Below are 26565 nucleotides of genomic sequence, written 5' to 3' on the forward strand. Positions count from 1 at the left end.
TTTTGGCAGCACCGGGTCTTCATTGCTGTGTGGGCTTTTCTCTAGTTGTGGAGAGCAGGGGCTACTCTCTAGTTTTGGTGCCCAGGCTTCTCACTGGGATGGTGTCTCTTGTGGAGCACAGGTTCTAGGGCATGTGGGCTTCAGTAGTTGTGGCGCACAGGCTTACTTACTCTGAAGCATGTGGAATCTTCCCGGACCAGGGATTAAACCTGTGTCCCCTGCATTGGCAGGCCATTATTAACCAATGGACCACGAGGGTCTTCTCCACTTTTGTATATATTTTAAATTGCGCAGAATGAAAAAGTTCAACCAAATGTAATTGATGAATGAAGCCAAATTAAAAAGTCTGTATTAAAAAAAACCAACAACAAAAATTGTTCTTTGCTCTGACAGCAAAATTCCTTGAAAAACTTGTCTAGCTCCCAGTATTTTCCAGCCCCTTCTCTCTGGGTCCACTCCAACCTGGCTTTTGGCCCCCTAGCACTAAAAGTGGTCTTACTGAAGGCCACTAGTGATTTCTGCAGGGCCAAGTGCCATAACGAGTTCTCAGCCTGACTGCTAACTCATGGACACACTGAAGTCTCCTACATTTTTATTCCAACCCTGGGTAGGGGGTGGGGGCGGAAGGGGAGAGGCACGCTAGACTTCAGACATCCAAAATCAACTCTTGATCCCGACCCCTGCTCCTCTCCCCAGCTCTCCTGGAAACATCTTATCTTTCTGGCTGCTTTGGGCCAACACCTAGGAGTTTGGGGAGATTTCGTTCTGTCTCAAATCTCACATCCTACCTGTAAGCCCTGCCTTTAAAACCTGGCTGGAAACCAGCCTCTCTCACCATGTGGCTGGGGCCAGGTCACCCTTCCTCTGGGTGGTTCCAAGTCTCCTCACTCCAGGTTCCTGTGCTTGCCGCCCTCCACCCACCACTCTGTGGCTCCTGTTTCTTTTTTGGCTGTCCTGGGTCTTTGTTGTGGTGCAGGCTCAGGAGTTTCAGCACTCGGGCTTAGTTGCACTATGTGGGATCTTAGTTCCCTGACCAGGGATTGAACCCAGACCCCCTGCACTGGGAGTGCAGAGTCTTAGCTACTGGACCACCAGGGAAGTCCCCTGTTCCTTTTCTTGAAACCTTCCATGGGGCACCTCCCTCCTATCTCAGACCTGCTGCTGTTTAATCACTAAGTCGTGTCTGACTTTTTGCGACCCCATGGACTGTAGGCTGCCAAGCTCCTCTGTCCATGGGATTGTCCAGGCAAGGATACTGGTGTGCGTTGCCATTTCCTCCTCCAGGGGATCTTCCCAACCCAGGGACTGAATCTTGGCAGGTGAATTATTTACCGCTGAGCCATCTGCGAAGCCCTACCAGACCTTTTACGATCTATACTCCTCTTCTGCTCTTATCTCTACTCTTCCCCTCACTCACTCCCTCCCTCCAGCCACCCCAGCTCCCTCATGGTTCCCCTCATGTGCCAGGTATAGTCCTGCCACAAGACCTTTGCACTTGCCATGCCTTCTGCCAGGACTGCTGTGTCCCAAGATAGCAATCTGGCTCCCCTGACCGTCACCTCCTTCAGGTCTTTGCTCTAATGTTACCTTCTCAGCAAGGCCTCTGCGGGTCATTTCATCTAATTCTTGTCACACACACCCGACACTGCATATCTCTTGCCCTGATTTAAAAAAAAAAAAAAAAAAAACCAACTGTCTACTTTCCCAAGAATGTAAGTTTCTTCAGGACGGAGACTTCTGTCTTCTCCACAGTAAGTTGTGGCCTCTGGAGTGTCATGTAGGCTCTTAGCTCTGCTCAAGATGAAGGTCAGGGTGAAGGCACACGTGAGCCAGGGTAGACGCCAGAGGGAAGGTGCCGGAGCCGGGAGCAAAGGCTACAAAGATTTAATTTAAAATCACAGTGTCTCAGTTGGGCTGCCCACCCAGAGGGGCACCCCCAAATCCACAGTTCCTCAAGGGGCCCCTCCAGGCTCAGTGTGGAGGGGCTCACAGGCCAGGCGCCTCCGCTCTCCCTGGGAGGGCAAGAGGGAGGCCAGTTCTCAGGCGCTGGCTGGGGCGGGTTCTACTGCTGTTGGCTCCCCCGGCTCCTTCTGTACCAGCTCCGGCTCGTCCTCCCCATCCTGTGGGGGGTGGACCAGAACCTTGTCCAAGATGCCGAACTCCTGGGCCTCCATGGGGCTCATGTAGCGGTCCCTCTCCATGGCTGACTCTGCAGGGGGCGTACAGGCAGGATGTGGGTGGTGAAGAATGGACACCCAAGGGCCACATTCCAGTCCTCAATCAGCCCAAGTCCACCCTGTGTGACCCTGGCCTCCCCATCCCTGTGCCTTGAGTTTCCCCACCAGTAAAATACCTGTTTCTTTTTTTTTTGATAGCTTGTTGATATGTAAATACACATCTAGGAAAGGGCACAGATCGTGGGAGTGGGCAGTGTGGTGATTTTCAGACTGAACCCACCCATGCGGCCAGCACTCAGATCAGACCCTCCAAACCCTGCTGGGGACACATCCAGTTGCTAAGTGTCCACCCCCACTCCCGCCCCCACCCCCTAACAGTGGCCTAATGGCATAGAGGTTATGCCAGTTTTTTGCTCTTTAAATACACAATCACAGGGACTTCCCTGGCGGTCTAGTGGTTAAGACTCCACACTCTCAATGCAGGGGTCCTGGGTTCCATCCCTCGTCAGGGAACTAGGTCTTACGTGCTGTAGCTAAGACCTGGTGCAGCCAAATTAAAAAAAAAAAAAAGGACTCCATACTTTCACTGCCAGGGACATGGGTTGGACCCCTGGTTGGGGATTTTGCATGCTGAGCAATATGGTAAAAAAAAAAAGAAAATTAAAGTGAATTAATTAAAAAAGTAAATAAACATATAACCAGAGCGTTTACTCCTTTTCCCACTCAGCACTGTTTTGGAGATTTATCTAGGCTGTGGCCCAGTCCTTGTGGCTGTGTAGCGTCCCACCTCATGAATATACCACCACTGGCCACTCATTCTGTTGTCAGGCACTTGGGTCTTTCCCCATTTGAGACTGTAGGAACAGGACTACATTCCCGTCTGCATCTTCGGACAGAAGCGCTTGATTCCCTTGGTTACATGCCGAGCAGAGGAAGCAGGTGTCTCTCTGGGTGTTCACCCTCAGAGCCCTAACAGCTTCCCCAAGTGGTTGTAGTTATCACCGTTGCCTGCAGTGGATAACCGTTCCAGTGGCTCCAGGCTCCCCTCAGCATTCAGTGGTGTCAGTATTTTCTATTTGAGCTGCTCCAGTGGATTGAAATGGAGTAGGAAATGGCAACCCACTCCAGTATTGTTGCCTGGACAATCCCCTGGACAGAGGAGCCTGGAGGCCTATAGTCCGTGGAGTCTCAAAGAACTGGATCCAATTGAGCACACCCAGCACAGTGGACTGAAATGATATCTCATCAGGGCCTTGATCTGCCTTTCCCGAATAACTGATGATGTCATTATTATCATTTTTTCTTTTTTATTGGCCACACCACATGCAGCATGTGGGATCTTGGTTCCCCAACCAGGGATGGAACCTGTGCCCCTTGCAGTGGAAACGCGGAGTCCTAAGCACTGGACCTCCAGGGAAGTCCCACTGGTGACACATCATTATTAAACATCATCACTAAAGGTGATGAGAACCTTGGCTTCTGTTTCTTGGCCATTTGCAATCTTCTTTGTGGGAGACCCTGTTCAAAGCCTTTGGACCTCTTTCAGTCAAGTTTTTATGTCTTTTAATTTTTAAATTATTATCATTATCTTTTCTTGGCCATACTGTGTGGCATGTGGGATCTTAATTCTCTGACCAGAGATCAGACCTGCATCCCCTGCAGTGGAAGTGTGGAGTCTTAACCACTAGACCACCAGGGAAGTCCCTGGGTCTCTAAAAAAAGTGCTCAGAACAGGGGTTCTCAACTGGGGGTGGGGTGGGGTGGGGATTCTGATCCCCAGGGGACACGGGGTGATGGCTGGAGACTGTTCTGGCCATCACCCCTGGAGGTGCTGCTGGCAGCTGGTGGGCAGCGCCTGAGGATGTGCTACACATCCTGCAGGGCCCTGGAGGGCCCCCACCACAGGACGATCCAGCCTGGTGTCAGCCTCACCAGGTCCAGAGGCCTGACCCGTACGCCTGTGTTGGTTCCAATAAGACAGCAGCCGAGGGCCTTGTAGGGGGCGCTCACCGATCACCTGCAGGCTCTGTTTGGTGTGCTTGGCGTAGATGCTGTAGAGCTGCTTCTTGAGCTTCATGATCTCCTCTGCCTGGATGGCGATGTCTGTGGCTTGGCCCTGGGGGGCCATCCCAAGAAGGGGGAGGTTGGGATCAGGGTCTGCCACTCGAAGGGACAGGGACTCAGGAGACTGCCCTGGGCTCTGGCTGCCAGCATTCAGGCAGGTGGGACAGGCCTCTATAGCCTGTTTCATCGTCACCATCTCCAGGAAGGCTCTCTGTATTAACTCTATGTTCTTATTTCTGGCAGCTGGTGCCTCCCTGACTAGAAGGGAGGGAGCTAATTTCCTAGAGACATCAGAAAGCTGCCCAGAACACACTTTTCACATGCAAAGCCGCCAGTCCAAGCCCACACCCCTGCCACCTCCTCTGCAGAGCTCTCACACCCTGGGTCACCATCCTCCTGCCCCATCACCCCAGGGTACCAGACAACTAGGGACAATCCCTATGACCTAGAGCCCACTAACACTATTCACGCTGGCCCATCCTAACCTCACACGTTCTTTCCAGCAGAAACCTTGAAGAAGGCTCCTGCCCACATTCTCCTCTTGACCAGCCCTGGTGCCCATCTGTGTGGTCCCCAAGGCCTGGCACACACCCTCCTCTTGGGATCTGTGAGTCACAAACTTTTTAATGGTAACCCTCTCCTGATCAGTTGGCCTCACCATATCTGCATACCAACAAAACCTACATTTAAAACCCACCCCGTCATGTGACTCCTGCCTCTCTGGCTGGTTCACCTGTCTAGACCCCCATCCCCACCCCCAAAGCAGCTCTCAAGGCACACTCACCCGGGCACCCCCAGAGGGCTGGTGGATCATGATGCGGGAGTTGGGGAGTGAGTGGCGCATGCCTGGGGTGCCAGCAGCCAGAAGCAGGGAGCCCATGCTGGCTGCCTGGCCCACACACCACGTGCAGATGGGGTTCAGGATGTATTGCATCGTGTCGTAGATGGCCAGGCCCGAGGTCACCACGCCACCTGCAGATGGGGCCGAGAGTGAGGGGCTGTGCCAGCTACCCCCCACCATCCTTTCCCCTAAGGCCCTGAAGAGGGCTGGGGTCTCAAACAGAAATACTCCCAGGGGTAGGAAGGAGACACAGAGCAGGTGGGGGCAACAAAAGCTCCTCGCTTTTGGAGGGCTGGCTCCAAAGCGAGCTGACAGTTGCCACACTTGGATGTGGACCCAGTGGAGGATGAGATTGGCCACATTCTCAAGAATTGGGAGAATGTAATAACTACGAGCGAAGACTCTGGAGCCAGTCTGCCTGGGTATGACCCCTGGCTGGTCAGGTCATCACATGTGATGCAAGAGGCAAGTTATCCAGTCTCTTGGAGACATGGTACCTCCTTGTAGGTTGGAGATAACTAAACACTACCCATCACGTGAGGCTGCATGAAGAAAATGAGTTAAATGCTTACAAAGTGCTTATAAAAGTTCCCAGCACAGTAAACGATCAATTAAGACCAGCTATTCAGGGAATTCCCCATGTGTGCAGTGGTTAGGGCTTTTACTGCCATGGGCCTGAGTTTGATCCCTGCTCAGGGAACTAAGATCCCACAGGAGGAACAACTCGACCAAAATAAAATAAATTGGCTGTTGGCTATTCTACCTTTTTTGGGGGATAGGGTGGAATCTACCAGTTTAAAAAATTTTGACAACGGAGAGGCAGGTTCAGGTGCCTCTTTAAAAAAGCAAGGGAAGAGGCAGCTTTTGGAGGTTTCCAGACCCTCTGGAGATTCCGAAGGAAGCTCTGCCCCCTTTCTTGCTTCAGAGACAGAACCTCCCTAATTAGGGGTCTCAGTCCCTGGAGTCATCTGGTGTGTCCCCAGGAGTGCCCATGGGACCCGGGAAGGCCCTGCTCACCGGGGCTGTTGATATACATGTGGATGGGCTTCTTGTTGCTTTCCGACTGCAGGAACAGCAGCTGCGCGATGACCAGGCTGGCGACACTGTCATCGATCTGCAAGTGAGGAGAGCAGGGGTGTCCCCAAATGGGGGTGAAAGCTAAGGGCAGCAGTTATGGGGTGGCTGGGGTTGAGTCAGGGCACCAGAAAGGTGGTCAGGGCCCAAGTAAGACAGATGGGGAAGCGTTCAGGATCAGGAGTGGATGTGGTGGGGGTGATCCGGAACCAGGGGGTTGGGGACACAGGAAGGGGGGACTCAGGCAGCAGGAAGGAAAAGGGTGAGGAGGTTGGGGAGAGGGATAGGAGCCCAGGAATGGGAAGGAGGATCATTGGTGAGGAGGGAGTCAGAAATTAGGGAGGGAGACGCAGAGGATTTAAAGGAGTAGAAGGGGGACTACAGGTCAGGAGGGCGCATCAGGGGGCTTATGTGCCCAAGAAGCAGGGAGTGTCAGACTGGGACAAGAGCGTCAGCCTAGGGAGGAAAGTCATGGGGGAGAAGTCAGAGGATCAAGGAGGTTTGCGGAGATCTGGGCAGACGAAGGGGAGGATCGCGGCGCGAGGCACTCACAGGGCCCATGACGCACACAATACGCTCCCGAAGCAGCCGCGAGTAGATGTCATAGGCGCGCTCACCGCGACCCTGGGGAAGAAAGACGCGGGTGAGGGTCAGACGCCCTCCGTGCCCCAAGCCGTTGCACCCCCGGGCCGTGTCCCCGCCCGGCCACTGTACCGTCTGCTCCACCACGATGGGAATGAGCGGGAGAGCCCGGGCCGCCGTCGCGTGCAGGTTCCGCTGCGGGGCCAGGCGATTCTCGGGCGTCCGCTGCGGGGGAAAGCGGGCGGCGAGGCGAGGCCCCAGTGCTGGGCACAAGCCGGCCGCCACCCGGCACCCCCTAAGCAATATTTTGGGCCACATCGCGCGGCACGTCCCTCTCGGCTTCCGTACGATGCCGGAACTACAACTCTCAGCGTGCTTTGCGCCCGCGGCGCTGCCTCACGAGACCGCCCACTTCCGTGAAGCATGGGGCACGTTTCGGGGCGGGGCGTTGGAGGGGCGGAGCAAGAGAAGTGGTGCCAGAGTGGAACTGGAGAGCTTCCAAGATACCTGTTAGGGTCTTCTTCCTGAAGAATTTTCTGCTCTTCGTTGCTAATTAAAAAAAATCAGCTCCGTGCGCCCACTGGGCCTGGGCTTCAACGATCATCTAGCCTGGTGGGGCCGACTCCCGAGACCTTCCCATCCGTCTATGGTTATGTATGGGGTAGTGGGAAGGCCCCAAGATATGCAAGCCCAAGGGTGGAAGTTGCGGACTTCCACCCGGGAGGTCGGTCTGGAAAGGCTTCCTAGGAGGAGCAGGTGTTGGAGCTGGGCTTTGAAGGATATATAGGAGTTTGTTATGTAGGGAAAGGCATTCCTGGCAAAGGGAGGACGATGGACAAAGGTGTGTGTGGGGAGGTGGGGGGTGAAGGAAGGCTCCTGGTAACGTTTGGAACCTCTTTTCCATCTAGACGATCTAGAGGTTCTCTTTCATCTTTCAGTTCAAATGTCACCTGGGAGTTGTTCCGTATTTTGTGTCCAGAGCCTAGAACCGTTGCCTGGCACACAGTAGATGCTCATTAAGTACACTTTGAACCCAGAGATGAAGTGGCAAAGGAGGTAGCTTAAGGGCTTAGGGCTTTGAATTCAACTATACTTCAATAAAAAATAAAAACAAAAATTCTTCATTTAATGTAACTTTTAGGGGTAAATTAACATATTTCAAAACTTAAAAAAAAAAAAAAAAAAAAGATCTGAGGGCTTTGAAGGCAGCTTACCCGTATGCCAAGCCTGGTTTAACCACTGACATGCTGTGTGATCTTCGGGTGCATTGCTTAACTCCTCTGAGCCTGAAGTTTCTTGTTTGGAAGATAGTGATGATCAAACCGGTTTTACAGGGAAGGATTTAGGGATTCCTGCTGCTGAGTGGCAATCTTTGTGTTTAAATCTTGGCCCCACTGTCATGGTCCATGCGCGGGTTGGAAAAGACTTTTTGGACATTAAGCAGAATGAGAGGAGAATAAAGTTTATCAGAGTGGGAGACACTGTTAGTGGGCCAGCTCAAGGGAGAACCAACGTTGAATAGGGGTCCTTAGTCCACTTTTATACCCAGGGTACAAGGAGTGGGATAGGAGTCTTGCGGGTCATTTGCTGATTGGATGACGCACGTATACTGGGTGGGGGAAGAGTAAGGCAAATACCTTCTCCCTGTGTGGGGTAGGAGGGGAGACCGGAGGACCTGAAATCTGTTAATAGTTACAACATGGGGAGGGGAGAGAAGGATGATGAGGGTCTGGTTTTCCCATTCCTGCATTCCAAGACCCTCCTTGGTTTCATCAGCTCTGTAGTCCTTGGGTCACCACACCCGTTACTCAACTAGTTTGTGTGTCCCTGAGCCTTAATTTCCTCTCTATAGAATGGACATGATAGTAATAAACTACATCCTGGGATCATTGTCAGGTCCTCAGAATTGGACCTGGAATGTAACAAGTACTCGATTTGTATTAGCTATTGATGTGTATTTGGTGGGAGAGATTTCTCTCTCTCTCTCTCTCTATATATATATATATACACATATTTACTATTTATATATTATATACATTATTCTATATATATTTAATTTTATTTATTTTTAATTGGAGGATAGTTGCTTTACAATATGGTTTCTGCCATATATCAACATGAATCAGCCATAGGTATACATATGTCCCCTCCCTCTTGAACCTTCCTCCCACCTCCCACCCCATCCCACTCCTCTAGTTTGTCACCGAGCGCCGGATTTGAGCTCCTTGTGTCATACAGCACATTTCCACTGGCTGTCTAATTTTACATATGGTAACTGATGTGTATGAGTTATTGTGTTAGATCTGCAACCACGGGCATCCAAGATGCCCTCCCAAATGGGGGTCCATTTGGCATGGCTTTTGATGCATAGGTAGGAATTCACAGGCAGACCATTCCTAATTGTTGGACTCTAAACTCAAAGCTAGGTGTCCTAGATAAGCATAGTTTTGTGCCCGGTCTGATGAGAAAATAGAGAAGGACACAGACACTTTTCACCTTATGGAATCAGGGGCAGGAAAGAGGAAAGAACGTGGAAGCGGAAGAGTATAGAGGAGACCTTGGAGGCACCTGGTAAAGAATCCACCTGGAATTCGGGAAACCTGGGTTTGGTCCCTGGGTTGGGAAGATCCCCTGGAGAAGGGAATGGCTACCCATTCCAGCATTCTGGTCTGGAGAATTCCATGGGCTGTACAGTTGCAAAGAGTCGGACACGACTGAGCGACTTTGACTCACTCACTGCAGGCACCCTGTTGCTAGGAGTGGTGTTCCCACTGCAGGGACTGAAGAAGTGGGGGAGCAGTATTGGCCCCTCCAGTTTCTGCTATGAGTCAGGTGGGTGACCCTGCCCAGCCCACTTCCCTGAGGCCGGAGCTCCCACCCTGCCTCTGGGGAGAAGGGCTGTCCCATCAGTGCCCCCCATGCCTGCAGTGCCCCACTCAAACACTGCCCCACACTTCTGCCCTCACTGCCTGTGTTACACCTGCTCTATCTAAGCACAGTTCAACTATTTTTCACCTCCTGCATCCTTGTCACTACCCTGAAAAACACCCTGGTCAGTGTTGTAGCTTCTCCCCTGCTCTGGACTCCTTGCTGTTATTTCATTCAGCAGCTTGAGTGATCCTTGTAAAGGCTTTTTTCTTGGTGGGAGAGGGCAGCCACTGGGCCTCATGGCTTGTGGGATCTTAGTTCCCTGACCAGGGATTGAATCTGGGCAAATCCTAACCACTAGACTATCAGGATACTCCCTAGAAACAAAACCATATCCCTCTTTTACCTAAAATCCTCTCCTTGGCTTCCCATCACCCCAGCTGACCTCTACCTTCCTCTCCTCCACCCTTTCTTCTCCACTTGGTTTCAGGGTCCACGCTGACCCACTTTCTGCTCCCCAGACATGCCAAGTGCCTTCTAGCCACTTGGCCTCTGCTTGTGTCCTCTGCCTGAATCCTGCTCAACACAAAAATCTCTGTTCAAACACCATTTCCTTAGGACTTACCTGGTAATCAAGTAGCTAAGACTCTGCTCCCAAAGAAGAGGGCCTGGGTTTAATCCCTGGTCAGGGACCTAGATCACACATCCTGCAACTAAGAGTTTTCACGCAGCAACTAAAGATCCCGTATGTCACAACCAAGACCTGGAACAGCCAAATAAATAAATATTAAAAAAACAAAACCAAAAAATCATTACCTCCTTAGAGAAGCCTTGTGAAATGATACTTATTTGTTTTTTGAGCAACCCCTTCTGATATATTCTACTGTCTTCTATTCCACTTCATTTAAACTGGGGTTTTCCAACCTCAGGACTGTTAACATTCTGGGTTAGATGATTCTTTGTTGGGGAGCGGGTGCCGTCCTGGGCACTGTAGGGTGTGGAGCAGCATCCCCGGCCCCCACCCACTAGATACTAGGAATCCCCTCTCCATCATAACAACACAAGCTGTCTCCAAATTTGCCAGGTGCTGAAGTGCCCCCTGCTAAGAATAGACCTGCTTCTGGTTGAAAGTCACCAATCTAAATTAAAGTGGACAGTGACCTGAAATGAAAAAAAAAAAAGCAACTTTTGAACAGTACCTGGCACATTATAGGCACTCAGATATTTACCAGTCTCTTGTTTTTCCAGACTTTGCTCTGAATATTCCCAATGAATGAATGAATCAGGGGAGGAAGAATCAGTTTGAACACTTGGCTGCAAATCAGTCCATCCTACCGGTTTTTGGGCTTCCCAGGTGGCGCTAGTGGTAAAGAATTCTCCTGCCAGTGCAGGAGATGTAAGAGACACGGGTTCAATCCCTAGATTGGGAAGATCCCCTGGAAGAGGAAATGGCAATTCACTCCAATATTCTGGCCTGGGAAATCTCATGGACAGAGGAGCCTGGTGGGCTACAGTCTTTGGGGTCACAAAGAGTTGGACACAACTGAGCATCTGAGCACCAGTTTTCAGTCCAGGATCCAAGAGAAACTCTGATCACTGTTTCCTTCTCTTAGATGAATGCAAAACAGGCCCGTTGAATTGATAGAGATTGAAAATTAAAAAAAAAAAGGAAAGAAAGAAACAGAAACCTTGAGGGCTGAATAGGCTGTGGGTAAATGGATCCCCCCAGGTAAAGGCTCAATGAGGGTATTACTACTGGAATTGAAGTTGGCACCAAATTTCAAATTCTTACACTCTACTTGTAGTGACTCATTTTTAGGAAATGGTCCAAAGCGAGATTTAGCCACAGGGTTATTTATGACAGAACAGATCTTCCTTGACTAATGATAAGGTTACATCTGATAAACCCATCATACATGAACATATCATAAGTTGAACATGCATTATGGGAAATTCTCTGGTGGTCCAGTGGTTAGGATTCCAAATTTTTACTGCTGGGGCCCAGGTTCTATCCCTGGTTGGGAAATGAAAATCCCATGAGCCACGAGGCGAGGCCAAAGAGGCCAAGAAGAAGAATAATAAAACACAAATGCTCAACTAATTGAAGAATTCACATCCAAGATGGCTCACTCATAGATAGCAAGTTGGATGCCAGACAAGTTGGATAGTTGACTACTGTTGGGAGGCTTTAGTTCTTTCCCAAATAGACCTTTTGATTAATTGAGTGTCCTCACAACATGGCAGCCAGCTTCCCCCTAGAATAAGTGATCCAAGAGAGCACGGTGGAAGCTCTAATGTGTAATATAGCTCAGCTTTGAAACTCACACGTGGTTACTTCTAGTGGTCACACAGGCTAACCACGATTCAGTGTTGGACCAGGGACTATGCTGGGGGTGACTACCAGGAGGTGGGTATCATTGGAGGTCATCTTGGAGAGTGGTTGCCACACCCTTGCATCCTGGGGCTGCATTTCTCAGCATCCCTTGCATCCCAGAAGTCATGTGATGTGTTCATTCACCAAGGGACCCTGCAAGGAGATGCTGTGTGACCCTTACAAATCCAGGAGTTAGGGAAATAGGCATGACTTCGCCCCGCTCTTTCGACTTCCATCAGCTCTCGAAGCTGAGTGCAGTGGCCTGATGAACAAGGTGGGACCCTAGGAGGAGCCTGGGAGGGGAACCACCTGCCAGTCAGGGGCACACTTTAAAAAAGTTATTTATTAGGCTGCACACAGGATCTCTCTCTCTTTTTTTTTTTTTTTTGCAGCACATGGGATCTTTAGTTGTGGCATGTGAACTTTTAGTTGCGATATGCAGGAGCTAGTTCCCCAAGCAGGGATTGAATCCGGGCTTCCTGCTTTGGGAGTTTGGAGTCTTAGCCACGGGACCAATGGAGAAGTCCCAGGAACATACATTTTGGATTTTTTTCCTTTCTTCTTACATTTTGGATTTTATATGGCTAAGCAACAAATTTCCTGAATAAATCAACAAAAAAATTGTAAAGGAATTATCCTCCAATTAAAAATACATTTAAAAAATCATACCCCCAAAAAAAGAAATTAAAAAATGAACAAACAAGCTTCCATCATATCTGAGTCATTAAACATTTTGGGTTGTTTGTTGCAGCATCTAGTATTACCTGATTAATTCAGGAGTGGATTGAATTTGGTGAGGGAGGGGAAGGGAAGCTTCAAACCTGCCTGGCTGGAGTCACTGGGGGCATGGAGGTGATTTTTACTGAGATGGGGATGTCGGTTTGGGGTAAGATTAGGGCAGATGTAAGAGACAGAGGTTTGATCCCCGGGTCAGGAGGATCCCCTGGACGAGGAGCCTGATGGGCTACAGTCCATAGCGTCACAAAGAGTGGGACATGACTGAGTGACTGAGCACACAACACAGGGGTCCCCAACCTCCGGGGCACAGACTGGTACCTCCTGTCAGATCAGTGGAAGCATTAGATTAGAAATAAAGTGCACAATAAATGTAATGCCCTTGAGTCATTCTGAAATCAGCCCTCCCCGCTCTCCCTCTATCCCCACCCCCAACCCAATCCACGGGAAAATTGTCTTCCATGAAACCGGTCCCTGGTTTCCAAAAATGTTGGGAACCGCCAGCCTGAAGTTCTTTGTTGTGGGGGTTCATCCTGCACACCTAGCCTCCATTCACTAGGTGTCAGTAGCGTCCTCCCAGTTACGTCCACCGAGAAGGTCTCTAGACATTGTGCAATGGCCGCTGCTCAGAACCACTGGGTTGGGATCTGGGGAGCTAGGACAGCCTGTGGATACCAGAGTGGAGACTTCCAGGCAGCGGATGGTTCTGTAATTCTGGCACTCAGGCAGCATGGGAGAGGGTGAGCTCTCCCCTCCCCACCCTGTCCCAGGAACAATGGGTTGAAGTGAGAGGAGGGACCCAGGACCAGGATGGGGTCAGTCACAGGCCCAAGGAAGAGAATGGTCCAGAAGAACAAACGTGGCAGGTGGGCAGGCTGTTGAGATCAGCCATCAGTTTCAGAAGCATCAGATGCTTTGGGGAGCCATTGAGCTGGGGTAGGGGGATTGTAGGGGTGGGGTGGGGTGGAGGGGAATGTTAGTCATTCAGTCATGTCTGACTTTTTGCGATCTCATGAACTGTAGCCCACCAGGCTCCTCTGCCCATGGAATTCTCCAGGCAAGGATATTGGAGTGGGTTGTCATTCCTTCTCTAGGGGATCTTCCCATTCCAGGGATTGATTCCAGGTCTCCTGCAATTGAGTGGGGGAGGGGCATTTAAATGGGTTGTCAGCAATGACAAAGATATTGTGCATTCACTTTTTTTTATCCCCCTATTTGGCCTTGCTGCATAGCAGCAGGTGGGATCCTAGTTCTCCAACCAGGAATCAAACCTGGGCCCCCTGCAGTGGGAGCTGAGTCTTAACCACTGAACCACCAGGGAAGTCTCTGTGTATTCACTTTTATTGACATGGAAAGAGTCCCATGGTGTAATTTTTAAAAAATATTTCATTTATTTATTTTTGGCTGTGCTGGGTCTTTGGTGCTGCATATGGGCTTTCTCTAGTCGCATTGAGTGGGGGCTACTTTCTAGTTGGGCCAGGCAGGCTTCTCATTGAGGTGGCTTCTCTTGTTGCAGAACACAGGTTCTAGAGTCCAGGCTTCAGTAGTTGCGGTGCACGGGCTTGGTTGCTCTGCAGCATGTGGGATCTTCCCAGACCAGGGATTGAACTGGTGTGTTTCCAGCACTGGCAGGCAGACTCTTAACCACTGGACCACCAGGGAAGCCCCCCGTGGTGTAATTTTAAAAGCTTTTGGAGTATATGAAAATTCCAGTAGTCAGGACTTTGAGCTTCTACTGCAGAGGGCATGGGTTTGATCCCTGGTTGGGAAACTAAGACCCCATATGCCTGTGCTGTTTTCTATTTCTGTGAGTCTATTTCTGTTTTGTAAATAAGTTCATTTTTATCGTTTTGTAAATAAGTTCATTTTTATCGTTTTTTTTTTTTTTTTTAGATTCCACATGTAAGTGATGTTTTATGGTACTTGTCTTTATCTGTTTGGCTTACTTCACTTAGTATGCTGCTGCTAAGTTGCTTCAGTCGTGTCCAACTCTGTGTGACCCCATAGACGGCAGCCCACCAGGCTCCCCTGTCCCTGGGATTCTCCAGGCAAGAACACTGGAGTGGGTTGCCATTTCCCTCTCCAATGCATGAAAGTGAAAAGTGAAAGTGAAGTTGCTCAGTCGTGTCCGACTCTTAGCGACCCCATGGACTGCAGCCCACAGGCTCCTCCATCCATGGGATTTTCCAGGCAAGAGTACTGGAGTGGGGTGCCATTGCCTTCTCCATCATTTAGTATAATAATCTCTAATTCCATCCATGGGAATTAGATGTAATCCATCCATGTTGCTACACATGGGATTATTTCATTTTTTTTTACTGCTAAGTACTATTCCATTGTATATATATATACCGCATCTTCTTTATCCATTCGTTATGGGCACTTAAGTTGCTTCCATGTTTTGGCTATTGTAAATAGTGCTGCTGTGAACATTGAGGCACATGTATCTTTTCAAATTAAGTTTTTCTAGATGGCTTCAATTTTTAAACTGGAAAGTATTCAGTTATTATTATTATTTTTGGCCTGTGACATGTGGGGTCTTAGTTCCCCAAACAGGGATTGAACTCGTGCACTCTGCATTGGAAGTGTGGAGTCTAAACATTGGACCACCAGGGAAGTCTCCAGTCGTTGTTCAGTGGTAATTATTAACAGTTAAGGGGTGGTAGGGTAGGGGAGAGAGTCCTGGGTTCAGTCTCTACCCTACTACTTATTTCCTGAGACCTTGGATGAGGATCTGAAAGTTTCGTTAAGTGCATTCTCCTCACCTGACAAATGGGGAGAATCTTCTTCTGGAGGCAAGTAATTAGGTATTGATACTTCATAAAAGTCTCTCTGTTACTTCACTGCCTGTACACACACACACACACACACATGCATGCACACACATACACACATGCATGCACACACACACACACACAAACCCTCAAGAAATGCAATCCAACTGGTAGACCAAGCCTATAAATTTCAATATTCATGAAACTGCTACTGCTAAGTCGCTTCAGTCATGTCCGACTCTGTGCGACCCCATAGACGGCAGCCCACCAGGCTTCCCCGTCCCTGGGATTCTCCAGGCAAGAACACTGAGTGGGTTGCCATTTCCTTCTCCAATGCAGGAAAGTGAAAAGTGAAAGTGAAGTTGCTCAGTCGTGTCCAACTCGTAGCGACCCCATGGACTGCAGCCTACCAGGCTCCTCCGTCCATGGGATTTTCCAGGCAGGAGTGCTGGAGTAGGGTGCCATTGCCTTCATGAAAAGAGCACAACAAAAACTGGTGGGAAACCATGAGGTTTTCTAAACTTTAGTCATGCAAATGTGTGCCAGCTATACAATCATGAATAATTTTACTGTAAATCCCCTCATTTAAGACATTCAAATATACATTTAGTTTAAAATAGAAACTTTAAATGACTGCCATACATGGAAAAATGGAATGACATACCAGAAATAGATGGAAACTGAATTTAAAAAAATACAGTGAAAGCAAAACACTGTTTTTAAGTGGAGAGAGAGGAGACTGTCTTCTCCATATGTTCCTGGTAAGCTGTCCTGGAAATTCACAGCGTGAATGCCTCAGACTACCAGTGGAACCATCAGCTAAGCCCACTATACCCTGACCCATTAAAAAAATATGTATTTATTTGGCTGTGCGGGGTCTTAGTTGTGCTGTGCAGGATCTGTTAGCTGTGGCATGTGAACTCTTAGTTGTGGTGTGTGGGATCTAGTTCCCTGACCAGGGATCAAACTCAGACCCCCTGCATTGGGAGTGTGGGAGTGGCCATTGGACCACCAGGGAAGTCCCACCTGACCCATTTCTGCTATGAACCCAGGACTCCATCACCCAAAGACCACAACAATGTACACCCCTATTTTCTTTTATCTTCTTTCTTCCTTGTTCAGCTTGGTTTAATATCAACTCTATTGACATGTAATGTCCAGTTCATAAAATGTATCCATTTTAAGGCTTTAGGCTTAGTCATCTCTGACTTTTTGAGACCCCATGAACTGTAGCCCACCAGGCTCCTCTGTCCATGGGATTTTTTTCCAGGCAAGAACACTGGAGCACATTGCCACTTCCTCCTCCAGGGGATTTTCACCACCCAGGGCTCAAACCAGCGTCTCCTGAGTCTCCTGCATCTCAGGCGGATTCTTTACTGCTGAGCTATCAGGGAGGCCCCAGGTGGCTTAGTGGTAAAGAATCCGCCTGCCAATGCAGGAGATGCAAGAGACATGGGTTAGATCCCTGGGTTGGAAAGATCCCCTGGAATAGGAAATGGCAACATGGTCCAGTATCTTGCCTGGGAAAAAATCCCATGGATGGAGGAGCCTGGCCAGCTATAGTCCGTGGAGTTGCAGAGAATCAGACACTACTGAGCACACTTTAAGCATATAGTTTGATGAGTTTTGACAAACCCACAGTGTCTCCACTTCCCCAGTCAACACGGAGAACCTTTCCATCACCCAAGAAAGATTGCCCTGGGTCCCTTTGCAGTAACCCCATCCTATCCTCATCTACAAATGACCATTTATCCAATTTTCTGTCACTCAGGATTAGATTTCCCTTTATTAGAATGTCATGTAGATGGAACCATATAATAAGCAGTCTTTTGTGACTGGCTTCTTTCATTAATGTAGTGTTTTCGAGAGTGACTGGTGTCGTTGTGTATATTCATTGATTCATTCTTTCCTTTCAAGGCTGAATAATATTCCGTTGTGTGGATGTACCAGAGTTGATCTGTTAATCCCTACCTCCTAACGTATCCCTCTCCCAGCCGCCCGCCCCACCCCTGCTTTCCCATAGTTTTTTTCTATGTCGGTAAGTCTGTTTTTGTTTTGTAAGTAAGTTAACTATGTATCTTTTTTTTTTTCAGATTCCACATATAAATGATATGGTAGGCTGTTTGTCTTTGATCATCTCTAGTTTCATCCATGTTGATGCAGCAGGTGGCAATATTTTCACTCCTTCCCTTTTTAGTGTCTCTTGAACCCGCTCTAACCGGACTTTCCCCCCACAACTCCACTGAGACACAAATGGGTGAGGTCACCAGTGACTTTCAAATGGCCAGATCTGATGGCCAGTTTCTTTTGATGGGTCTTGGTTATGGTCCCTGGGATCTTCATTGACATTTGGAATCTTTCGGTGTGGTGTATGAACTCTCTAGTTCTGGTGCGATGACTCAGTTGCCCTGAGGCTTGTGGGATTGAACCCTGGGCTTCAGCAGTGGAAGAGGGGAGTCCTAACCACTGGACTACCAAGGAATGCCCCTAATTTGTCAATTTAAAATACTTTTCATGTTGAAACATTTCTATTGCAACAGAAAAGTTGCAAGACAAATCCCATGAACTGCCATCTATCGTTTACCCAAATTTACCAATCACTAATATTTTGTCATATTGCCTGCCAGTGTCTGACTCTGTGTGACCTCATGGACTGCAGCCTGTCAGGCTCCTTTGTCCATGGGAATTCTCCAGGCAAGAGTACTAAGTGGGTTGTTGTACCTTCTTCCCTTCCTGACCCAGGGATTGAACCCACATCTCTTATGTCTCCTGCATTGGCATGCGGGTTCTTTACCACTAGTTTCACCTAGGAAGCCCAGGATACTCTCTTAGGTAACCGTGATTCATTTATCGAATTCTGAAAATTTCTATCTATTTAATATTATTGTCTAGTAAACAGTCCATATTCAAAGACCTGGGAAATCTGGGAAAGATTGAGGTCAGGAGGAGAAGAGGGTGACAGAGGATGAGATGGTTGGATGGCATCACTGACTCAATGGACATGAGTTTGAGCAAACGCCAGGAGACAGTGAATGACAGTCCATGGGATTGCAAAGATTTGGACATGACAGAGTGAGCAACAACGATTTTAAAGTTCATCAATTGCCCAATCATGTCTTTCAGAGCCTTGCATATTTTCAGATTTAAAATTTTTGCCCTTCTGTGCCTGTAACCATGATTTACTTAAGCATCATCTTTAAATTAAACTCACTTTTCAAAAACATGATCCCATACATTTATTTCAGGAGGCAATTGTACATTGCACCCCTAAATAGAAAGCCAGAAAAGTAAGCAAGTAGACAGCAACTCTAGGACTTCCCTGGTGGTCCTGTAGTTAAGAATCTACCTGCTGATACTATATCCTTTTACTTCTCTGTATATTCAGTCTATTCATTTTTGAGTGTTTGATATTGGAACTCCAACCAGAAGTCTTAATTTATCTACTTAAAAAAATTATAAGATATAGTGGAACTGTATGTGACCTTGTTCTGTATTTTCTAAGTCTCCTTAAATGTGTTATTGTACTTTAATAATTAAAAAAAAAAATCCACCTGCCACTGCAGGGGTTCGATGCCTGCTGGTCTGGGAAGATTCCACAAGCCATGGGACAGCTAAGTCTGTGTGCCACAAGTACTGAGCCCAACAAGAGAAGCCACCACAATGGGAAGCCTGTGCCCCACATCTGGAGTGTAGCGCCCTCTTGCCGCAACTAGAGAAAGCCCATGCGGCAGCGAAGACCCAGCACAGCCAAAAATAAAGAAAGAAAGAAAACAACTCTAAAACCTTATACTGGTGTATATGCACGTATACACAGACACACAGACACACACACACACACCCACACCCACACCCACACACACCCCTCCAGAAAGGGAAGTTAAAGGTCAAAATGCTAATAATGCTGAGAGTATATCTGGGTGGAAGAGTCCCCGTATTTTCTTCTATTTTTAAATTTTTAATAGGAAGTGGCTTTTCTTTTAAAAATCTGTACTGTTAAAATCTGTCTTAGCAATTTAAAATGCACCGATTTCCACTAGTTATTAGAGAAATGCAAGTCAAAACTACAATATCACCTCACACCAACCGGAATGGCTATCATAAAGTTCACAAACAGTAAATGCCAGAGAGGCTATAGAGAAAAGGCAACCTCCTTCCCTGTTGGTGGGAATGTAAATAGGTGCAGCCACTGTGGAGAACAGTATGGTGCTCCTCAAAAAACTAAAAACAGAGCTGCCACATTCCCACTCCTGGTCATGTACCTGGAGAAAACCATACTTTGAAAGATACACGCACTGCAATGTTCATCGCAGCACTGTTTACAGTAGCCAGGGCATGGAAGCAACCTAAATGCCCATCTATAGATGAATACATAAAGAAGATGTGGCACATACAGTGGAATATTACTCCGCCATGAAAAAGAATGAAATAATGCCATTTGTAGCAACGTGGACGGACTTAGAGATTGTCATATTGAGTGAAGTAAGTCAGACAGAGAAGGAGAAATATCACATGACATCCCTTGTATGTGGAATCTAAAAAGAAATGATACAAATGAACTTACTTTCAAAACATAAACAGACTGATAGAGAACGAACTTATGGTTGCAGGGGTGGTGGGGGAAGGATGGTGCGAAGGGATAGTTAGGGAGTTTGGGATGGACGTGTACACACTGCTAATATTTAAAATGGATAACCAACAAGGACTTGCTGTATAGCACAGGGAACTCTGCTCAATGTTATATGGCAGCCTGGATGGGAGAGGAGTCTGGGGGGAGAATGGATACATGTATACATATGGCTGAGTCCCTTTGCTGTTTATCTAAAACTGTCACAACATTGTTAATCAGCTGTGAACGGGAACGTGAACGTGAAGTCACTCAGTCGTGTCCAGCTCTTTGCGACCCCATAGACTGTAGCCTACCAGGCTCCTCTGTCCATGGGATTTTCCAGGCAATAGTACTGGAGTGGATTGCCATTTCCTTTTTTTTTTTTTTTCTAAGAGCTAGCTGACCAGGCAGACTGCACGCCGACGCCGCCGGGAGGAGGCTACGGAGGACCGGGGCCTCAGGAATTCGCCCCTTCTGGCTCGGGGTGGCAAGGACGGGGTCAGGCGAGCCCGCTCACCTCTCCACACAGCCCGGTGCCCGGCCCAGGGTGCCCGGTCCAGTGTCCCCGTAGAGCGCCCACTCAGCGCCGGGCCAGAGCTTCACTCTTTCTGCTCCCATTTCCTTCTCCAAGGGATCTTCCCAACCCAGGGATCGAACCCAGGTCTCCCACATCGTAGACAGACGCTTTACCGTCTGAGCCACCAGCAAAGTCCCACAATACAAAATAAAAAGTTTTTTAAAAACACACAATAAAAATACATGGGTACAGCTATTGTTTAAAATATGAAACAAAGTAACTTCCTTGTTCAGAAAATGGACACCTGAAACTTAGTTTTAATTAAATAAAGTCAGTGGTGGAAATCAGAAAAATAAAATAAACTGCACTGATTTCAGTTTTCCTCATTGTGAGCTCTTGGTCAAGCCTTGTATGTGCCATATTTTTAAAAAGAAACTAATTGTTAAAAAGGACATCAAAACAACAGCAAAAAAAGCTTACACTAAGATAGACATGTTAATTATCTGAGTGACGGTGTTGGTTTCACAAATGTGTATACATACGTCAAGACAATACCCAGTTATGTATTTTAAATGCGTGCAGTTTATCATATTCAATTATACTTCAATCCAGCTGTTTTTCAAAAACTGAAGTATAGTTGATTTAAAATGTTTTGTTAATTTTAGATGTATAGCACAACGACTCAGATATATATGTATATAAAGAATCTGAAAAAATTCAAAATACTACAAAATATTGAGTAGAGTTCCTTGTGCTATAGAGCAGGACCTTGTTTATTTTCTATGTAGTAATGTGTATCTGTTAATCCTGGCCTCCTAGTTTATCCTTCCTCCCAACCTTCCCCTGGAGATGGATGGTGGGGATGGTTGTCCAACAATATAAATGTACTTAATGCCACTGAACTCTGCACCTGAAAATGGTCAAGATGGCAAGTTTTATGTTCTGTGTATTTTCCCATGGTTAAAAGTAAAACTACGGACTTCCCTGCTGGTCCAGTGGCTGAGACTCTGAGCTCCCAATGCAGGGGGCCTGGGTTCAATCCCTGATCAGGGAGCTGTATCCCACATGCCACAGGTAAAACCCAGCACAGCCAAATAAATAAATAATTTTAAAAAGTAAATATAAAATAATTATAGTGAAGAAGGCTTCAAAATATCACAGGCTGTTAATGGCATTTTAAGTGAAGAAATTAGAAACAAACATACAATAGCACCAACATCTTTGTTGAAAATAAATAATATGAATGATTGTTTCAGGTAAAAATGCCCTAACAGTTAACTCTGGACTGTAAGCTTATCGGCCAGTTTCATTTTCTCTTGGCCACTTGTGTTTTTCTGTAACATACATCAGACCTTTGCCTGGATGAGCAGAGATGGGGAAGGGTCACGGCTCATCGTCAGCCTTCTTGATGGACACCCCACTGGCGTCTACCTCCCACCCTTACAAGCCCCACAGCAGCTGACCTGAGGTGGGATGCCAATGTCGTCACGGACAGAGTCCCATCCACAGCTTCATGAGGTCCCTATGATGGTGAATGAGGGATGAATGAGGTCCCCATTCCGACCCCTCCTATGATCTCAAGTCCACCCTCATCCCCAAACCTGTCTCAACATTGTCATCAAACTCACCTCAACACTGTTCCTGTCCTCACCTGTATGTCCATTCCCAGTGCCTTCCGTCTCCAGCACTGCCTTTAGCCTCATCCCAATCCCAACTGGGCCTCCAGCCTCACTCCATAGTTATCCCCAGGCCAGTTCCCCACCCTCTATCCATTCTCACCCCCAATTCCATCCTCACATCCATCTCAACCCCAGTTTAGTTCAGCCCCAGGCCCCCAATCCTGAGATCCCTCTGTGGTGAGTAGATGACTTGTTGTCATTTAGTTGCTCAACCCTGTCTGGCTCTTTTGTGACCCCATGGCCTGTCACCCACCTGTATGACTGTAGGGTCCTCTGTCTGTGGGATTTCCCAGGTAAGAGTACGGGAGTGGGTTGCCATTTCTTTCTCCGGGGCTTCTTTTCAACCCAGAGATGGAACCTGAGTCTCCTGCAGTGCAGGTGGATTCTTTACCCCTGAGCCACCTGGGAAGTCCAAGTAGATGATTAATTCCCTCCAAGTGTCCACATCCTTGTTACTTAAACTTGGCAATATGTTACTTTCCATGGCAAAGTGTTAGTGTTAGTCACTCAGTCCTGTCTGACTCTTTTGTAACCCCATGGATTGTAGCCCGCCAGCCTCCTCTGTCCACGGGATTATCCAGGCAAGAGTACTAGAGTGTGTTGCCATGCCCTCCTCCAAGGAATCTTCCCATCCCTGGGATTGAACCTGGGTCTCCTGCATTGCAGGCAGATTCTTCACCTTCTGAGCCACCAAGGAAGCCTTTCCATGGCAAAGGTGTCATTGAATTAAAGATCCTTAATTCAAGGATTGAATTGAGAGAAGATTGTGTTACATAGTGGATCCAGTCTTCACAAGAGTCTTTATAAGAAATTCCAAATCTGAGAAAAGGGGGTAAGATGGAGTAAAATGATGACCTCCAAAGAGGGGATGATGTGCTTTGAAGATGGAAGAAGGGGCCATGAACCAGGGATGCAGGTGGTCCCTGCTGCTGCTAAGCTGCTAAGTCACTTCAGTCGTGTCCGACTCTGTGCGACCCCATAGATGGCAGCCCACCAGGCTCCCCCATCCCTGGGATTCTCCAGGCAAGAACACTGGAGTGGGTTGCCATTTCCTTCTCCAATGCATGAAAGTGAAAAGTGAAAGTGAAGTTGCTCAGTCATGTCTGACCCTCAGTGACCCCATAGACTGCAGCCTTCCAGGCTCCTCTGTCCATGGGATTTTCCAGGCAAGAGTACTGGAGTGGGATGCCATTGCCTTCTCCAGCAGGTCGCCCCTAGAAACTAGGAAAATCTAGAGTTTGGACTCTCCCGTGGAGCCTCTGGAAGGAGACAGCTCTGCCCACAGTTGGATTTTCGCCCCATAAGACTCCTTTTGAATTCCTCCTCTCTAGCACCGTAGGATAGTAAAGGTGTATTGTCTCAAGCTGCTGTTTGTGCTAATTCATTGCATGCCCACGGAGACCTGTCACCTCTCCACCCAGGCTCTGGCACTTCACACACCTGCCATCTGGCAGAAGGCGAGCACCACCCTGCAGCACCCACACAGCTGTCTCACCATCCTGTTGCCCCAGTCTGTGTGTGCAGGCAATTTTCCCAACCCCACGCTGGGCTGTGTGTAGGCACCTCTCATCACCTTCCTTCTGGCTGTTAAACCTTGACCAAGATTCAGGAGAACCAGATCCTGACAACTATTCCTGGCCCAGATTTGACTAGGGAGGGACGCGGGAGGCTATCTGCTTCCAACTGGGCTTGGAGAGGCTGGGGTGATGGCGACGGTGGTGGGCTATGGCTACAGTTTGGTTGTTGCTGATCTGGTAGACAGCCAAGCCAAGCTTTGAATCCAGGCTCTGGAAACTTTTGTCACCTCTAAATGTGACATCTTTTCCATCCCTTCAGAGGATCTTGAAGGTGGTGGTGTTCCTGGCAGAGTGTGAACATGGAAGTCTTTGACATCTTGTCGATGATGGTGATGATGGAAATGGTGATGGTAGTGGTGCTAATGGTGATGTGTGGAAAATTCCTAAAGAGACGGGACTATCAGACCACCTTATCTATCTCCTGAGAAACCTGTATGCAGGACAAGAAGCAACAGTTAGAACCTTGCATGAAGCAACTGACTGGTTCAAAATTGGGAAAGGAGGACAGCAAGGCTGCATATTGTCACCCTGTTTAACTTATATGCAGAGTACATCATGTGGAATGCTGGGCTAGATCACTCACGCTGGAAGAAATACCAACAACCTCCGATATGTAGATGATGCCACTCTAATGACAGAAAGTGAAGAAGAACTAAAGAGCCTCTTTTTTTTTTTTTCCTTTTAAAATTTATTTGGCCATGCTGGGTCTTTGCTTATGTGAAGTGTGAGTGTGAAAGTCGTTCAGTTGTGTGACTCTTTGCGACCCCATAGACTATAGCCTGACAAGCTTCTCTGTCCCTGGAATTGTCCAGACAAGAATACTGGAGTGGGTAGACGGTCCCTTCTCCAGAGGATCTTCTCAACCCAGGGATCGAATCCAGGTCTCCCACATTGCAGTGGGATTCTTTACCATCTGAGCTACCAAGGAAGCCCTTGGTTGCAGCACTTGGGATATAGTTCCCTGACCAGAGATTGAACCCGGGCCCCCTACGTTAAGAGAATGGAGTCTTAACCACTGGATCACCAAGGACGTCCCTACAGAGCCTCTTGATGAAGGTGAAAGAGGGGATTGAAAAAGCTGGCTTAAAATTCAGCATTTAAAACTAAGATTATGGTATCCGGTCCCATTACTTCGTGGCAAATAGATAGGGAAAAAGTGGAAACAGTGACAGATTTTATTTTCTTGGGCTCCAAAATCACTGTGGATGGTGACTGCAGCCATGAAATTAAAAGATGCTTGCTCCTTGGATGAAAAACTATGACAAACCTAGACAGCATATTAAAAAGCAGAGATGTCACTTTGCTGACAAAGGGCCATATGGTCAAAACTGTGTTTTTTCCAGTAGTCATGTATGGATGTGAGAGTTGGACCATAAAGAAGGCTGAGTGCCAAAGAATTGATGCTTTTGAACTGTGGTGCTGGAGAGGCCTCTTGAAAGTCCTTTGGAAAGCAAGGAGATCAAACCAGGAAATCCTAAAGGAAATCAACCCTGAATATTCACTGGAAGGACTGATGTTGAAGCTGAAGCTCCAATCCTTTGGCCACCTGGTGCAAAGATCTGACTCATTGGAAAAGACCCTGATGCTGGGAAAGATTGAAGGCAGGAGGAGAAGGGGACGACAGAGGATGAGACGGTTGGATGGTGTCACTGACTCAATGGACATGAATTTGAGCAAACTCTGGGAGATAGTGAAGGACAGGGAAGCCTGGCATGCTTCAGTCCATGGGGTTGCAGGGAGTCGGACACGACTGAGTGATTGAACAGCAAAAACAGGTGATGATGGTGATGGTGATTGTGGTGATGGTGGTATAATAGCCTCTTTTAGTTCAGTGCCAGCTCTGGGCTGAACCATAAGCATACATACACAACTCAATAGTTCCCAAGTTTCTGACTTTACAGACGACCCTCAAGATTTTCCTATATCCACCCCCTCCCTAAACTCTTATTTACTTAAGGTATTTTGTCAAATAACACCCCTTTAAAAACCTAGATCAATTACTTTAAAATTGGGATTAAAAGACACTTACTCCTTGGAAGAAAAGTTATGACCAACCTAGACAGTATATTCAAAAGCAGAGACATTAGTTTGCCAGCAAAGGTCTGTCTAGTCAAGGCTATGGTTTTTCCTGTGGTCATGTATGGATGTGAGAGTTGGACTGTGAAGAAGGCTGAGCGCCGAAGAATTGATGCTTCTGAACTGTGGTGTTGGAGAAGACTCTTGAGAGTCCCTTGGACTGCAAGGAGATCCAACCAGTCCATTCTGAAAGAGATCAGTCCTGGGTGTTCTTTGGAAGGAATGATGCTAAAGCTGAAACTCCAATACTTTGGCCACCTCATGCGAAGGGTTGACTCATTGGAAAAGACTCTGATGCTGGGAGGGATTGGGGCAGGAGGAGAAGGGGATGACAGAGGATGAGATGGCTGGATGACATCACTGACTCAATGGACGTGAGTTTGAGTGAACTCCGGGAGTTGGTGATGGACAGGGAGGCCTGGCGTGCTGCGATTCATGGGGTCGAAAAGAGTTGGACACGACTGAGCGACTGAACTGAACTGAACTGAATACATAACATGGAATGTACCATCTTAATTTTTTTTTAGCCACACCTTGCAGCATGCAGGATCTTAGTTCCCCAACCTGGGATGGAAACTGTGCTGTCTGTATTGGGAGTGCAGACTCTTAACCCCTGGACCA

General features: G+C 47.8%; 2 protein-coding genes across 4 annotated transcripts in view; one reads left to right on the top strand and one right to left on the bottom strand.

The window, feature by feature from the left end:
* Positions 1-26565, top strand: part of ACER1 (alkaline ceramidase 1) — a 54147-nt gene that overhangs the window by 2484 nt on the left and 25098 nt on the right. The window lies entirely within an intron of this gene.
* On the bottom strand, positions 1869-7098 carry CLPP (caseinolytic mitochondrial matrix peptidase proteolytic subunit). Its single transcript, XM_086409819.1, has 6 exons — positions 6871-7098; positions 6709-6780; positions 6100-6196; positions 5026-5213; positions 4188-4293; positions 1869-2209 (listed from the first exon to the last, which is right to left on the bottom strand). Exons 1-6 carry the CDS (start codon positions 7054-7056, stop codon positions 2040-2042), a joined length of 819 nt encoding a protein of 272 aa, XP_086265945.1. The 5' UTR covers positions 7057-7098; the 3' UTR covers positions 1869-2039.

This window comes from Bos grunniens, chromosome 7, assembly GCF_055505025.1.
Source record: "Bos grunniens cultivar Pamir isolate PY7600 chromosome 7, Bosgru_T2T1.0, whole genome shotgun sequence".
NCBI classification, from domain to species: Eukaryota; Metazoa; Chordata; class Mammalia; order Artiodactyla; family Bovidae; genus Bos; species Bos grunniens.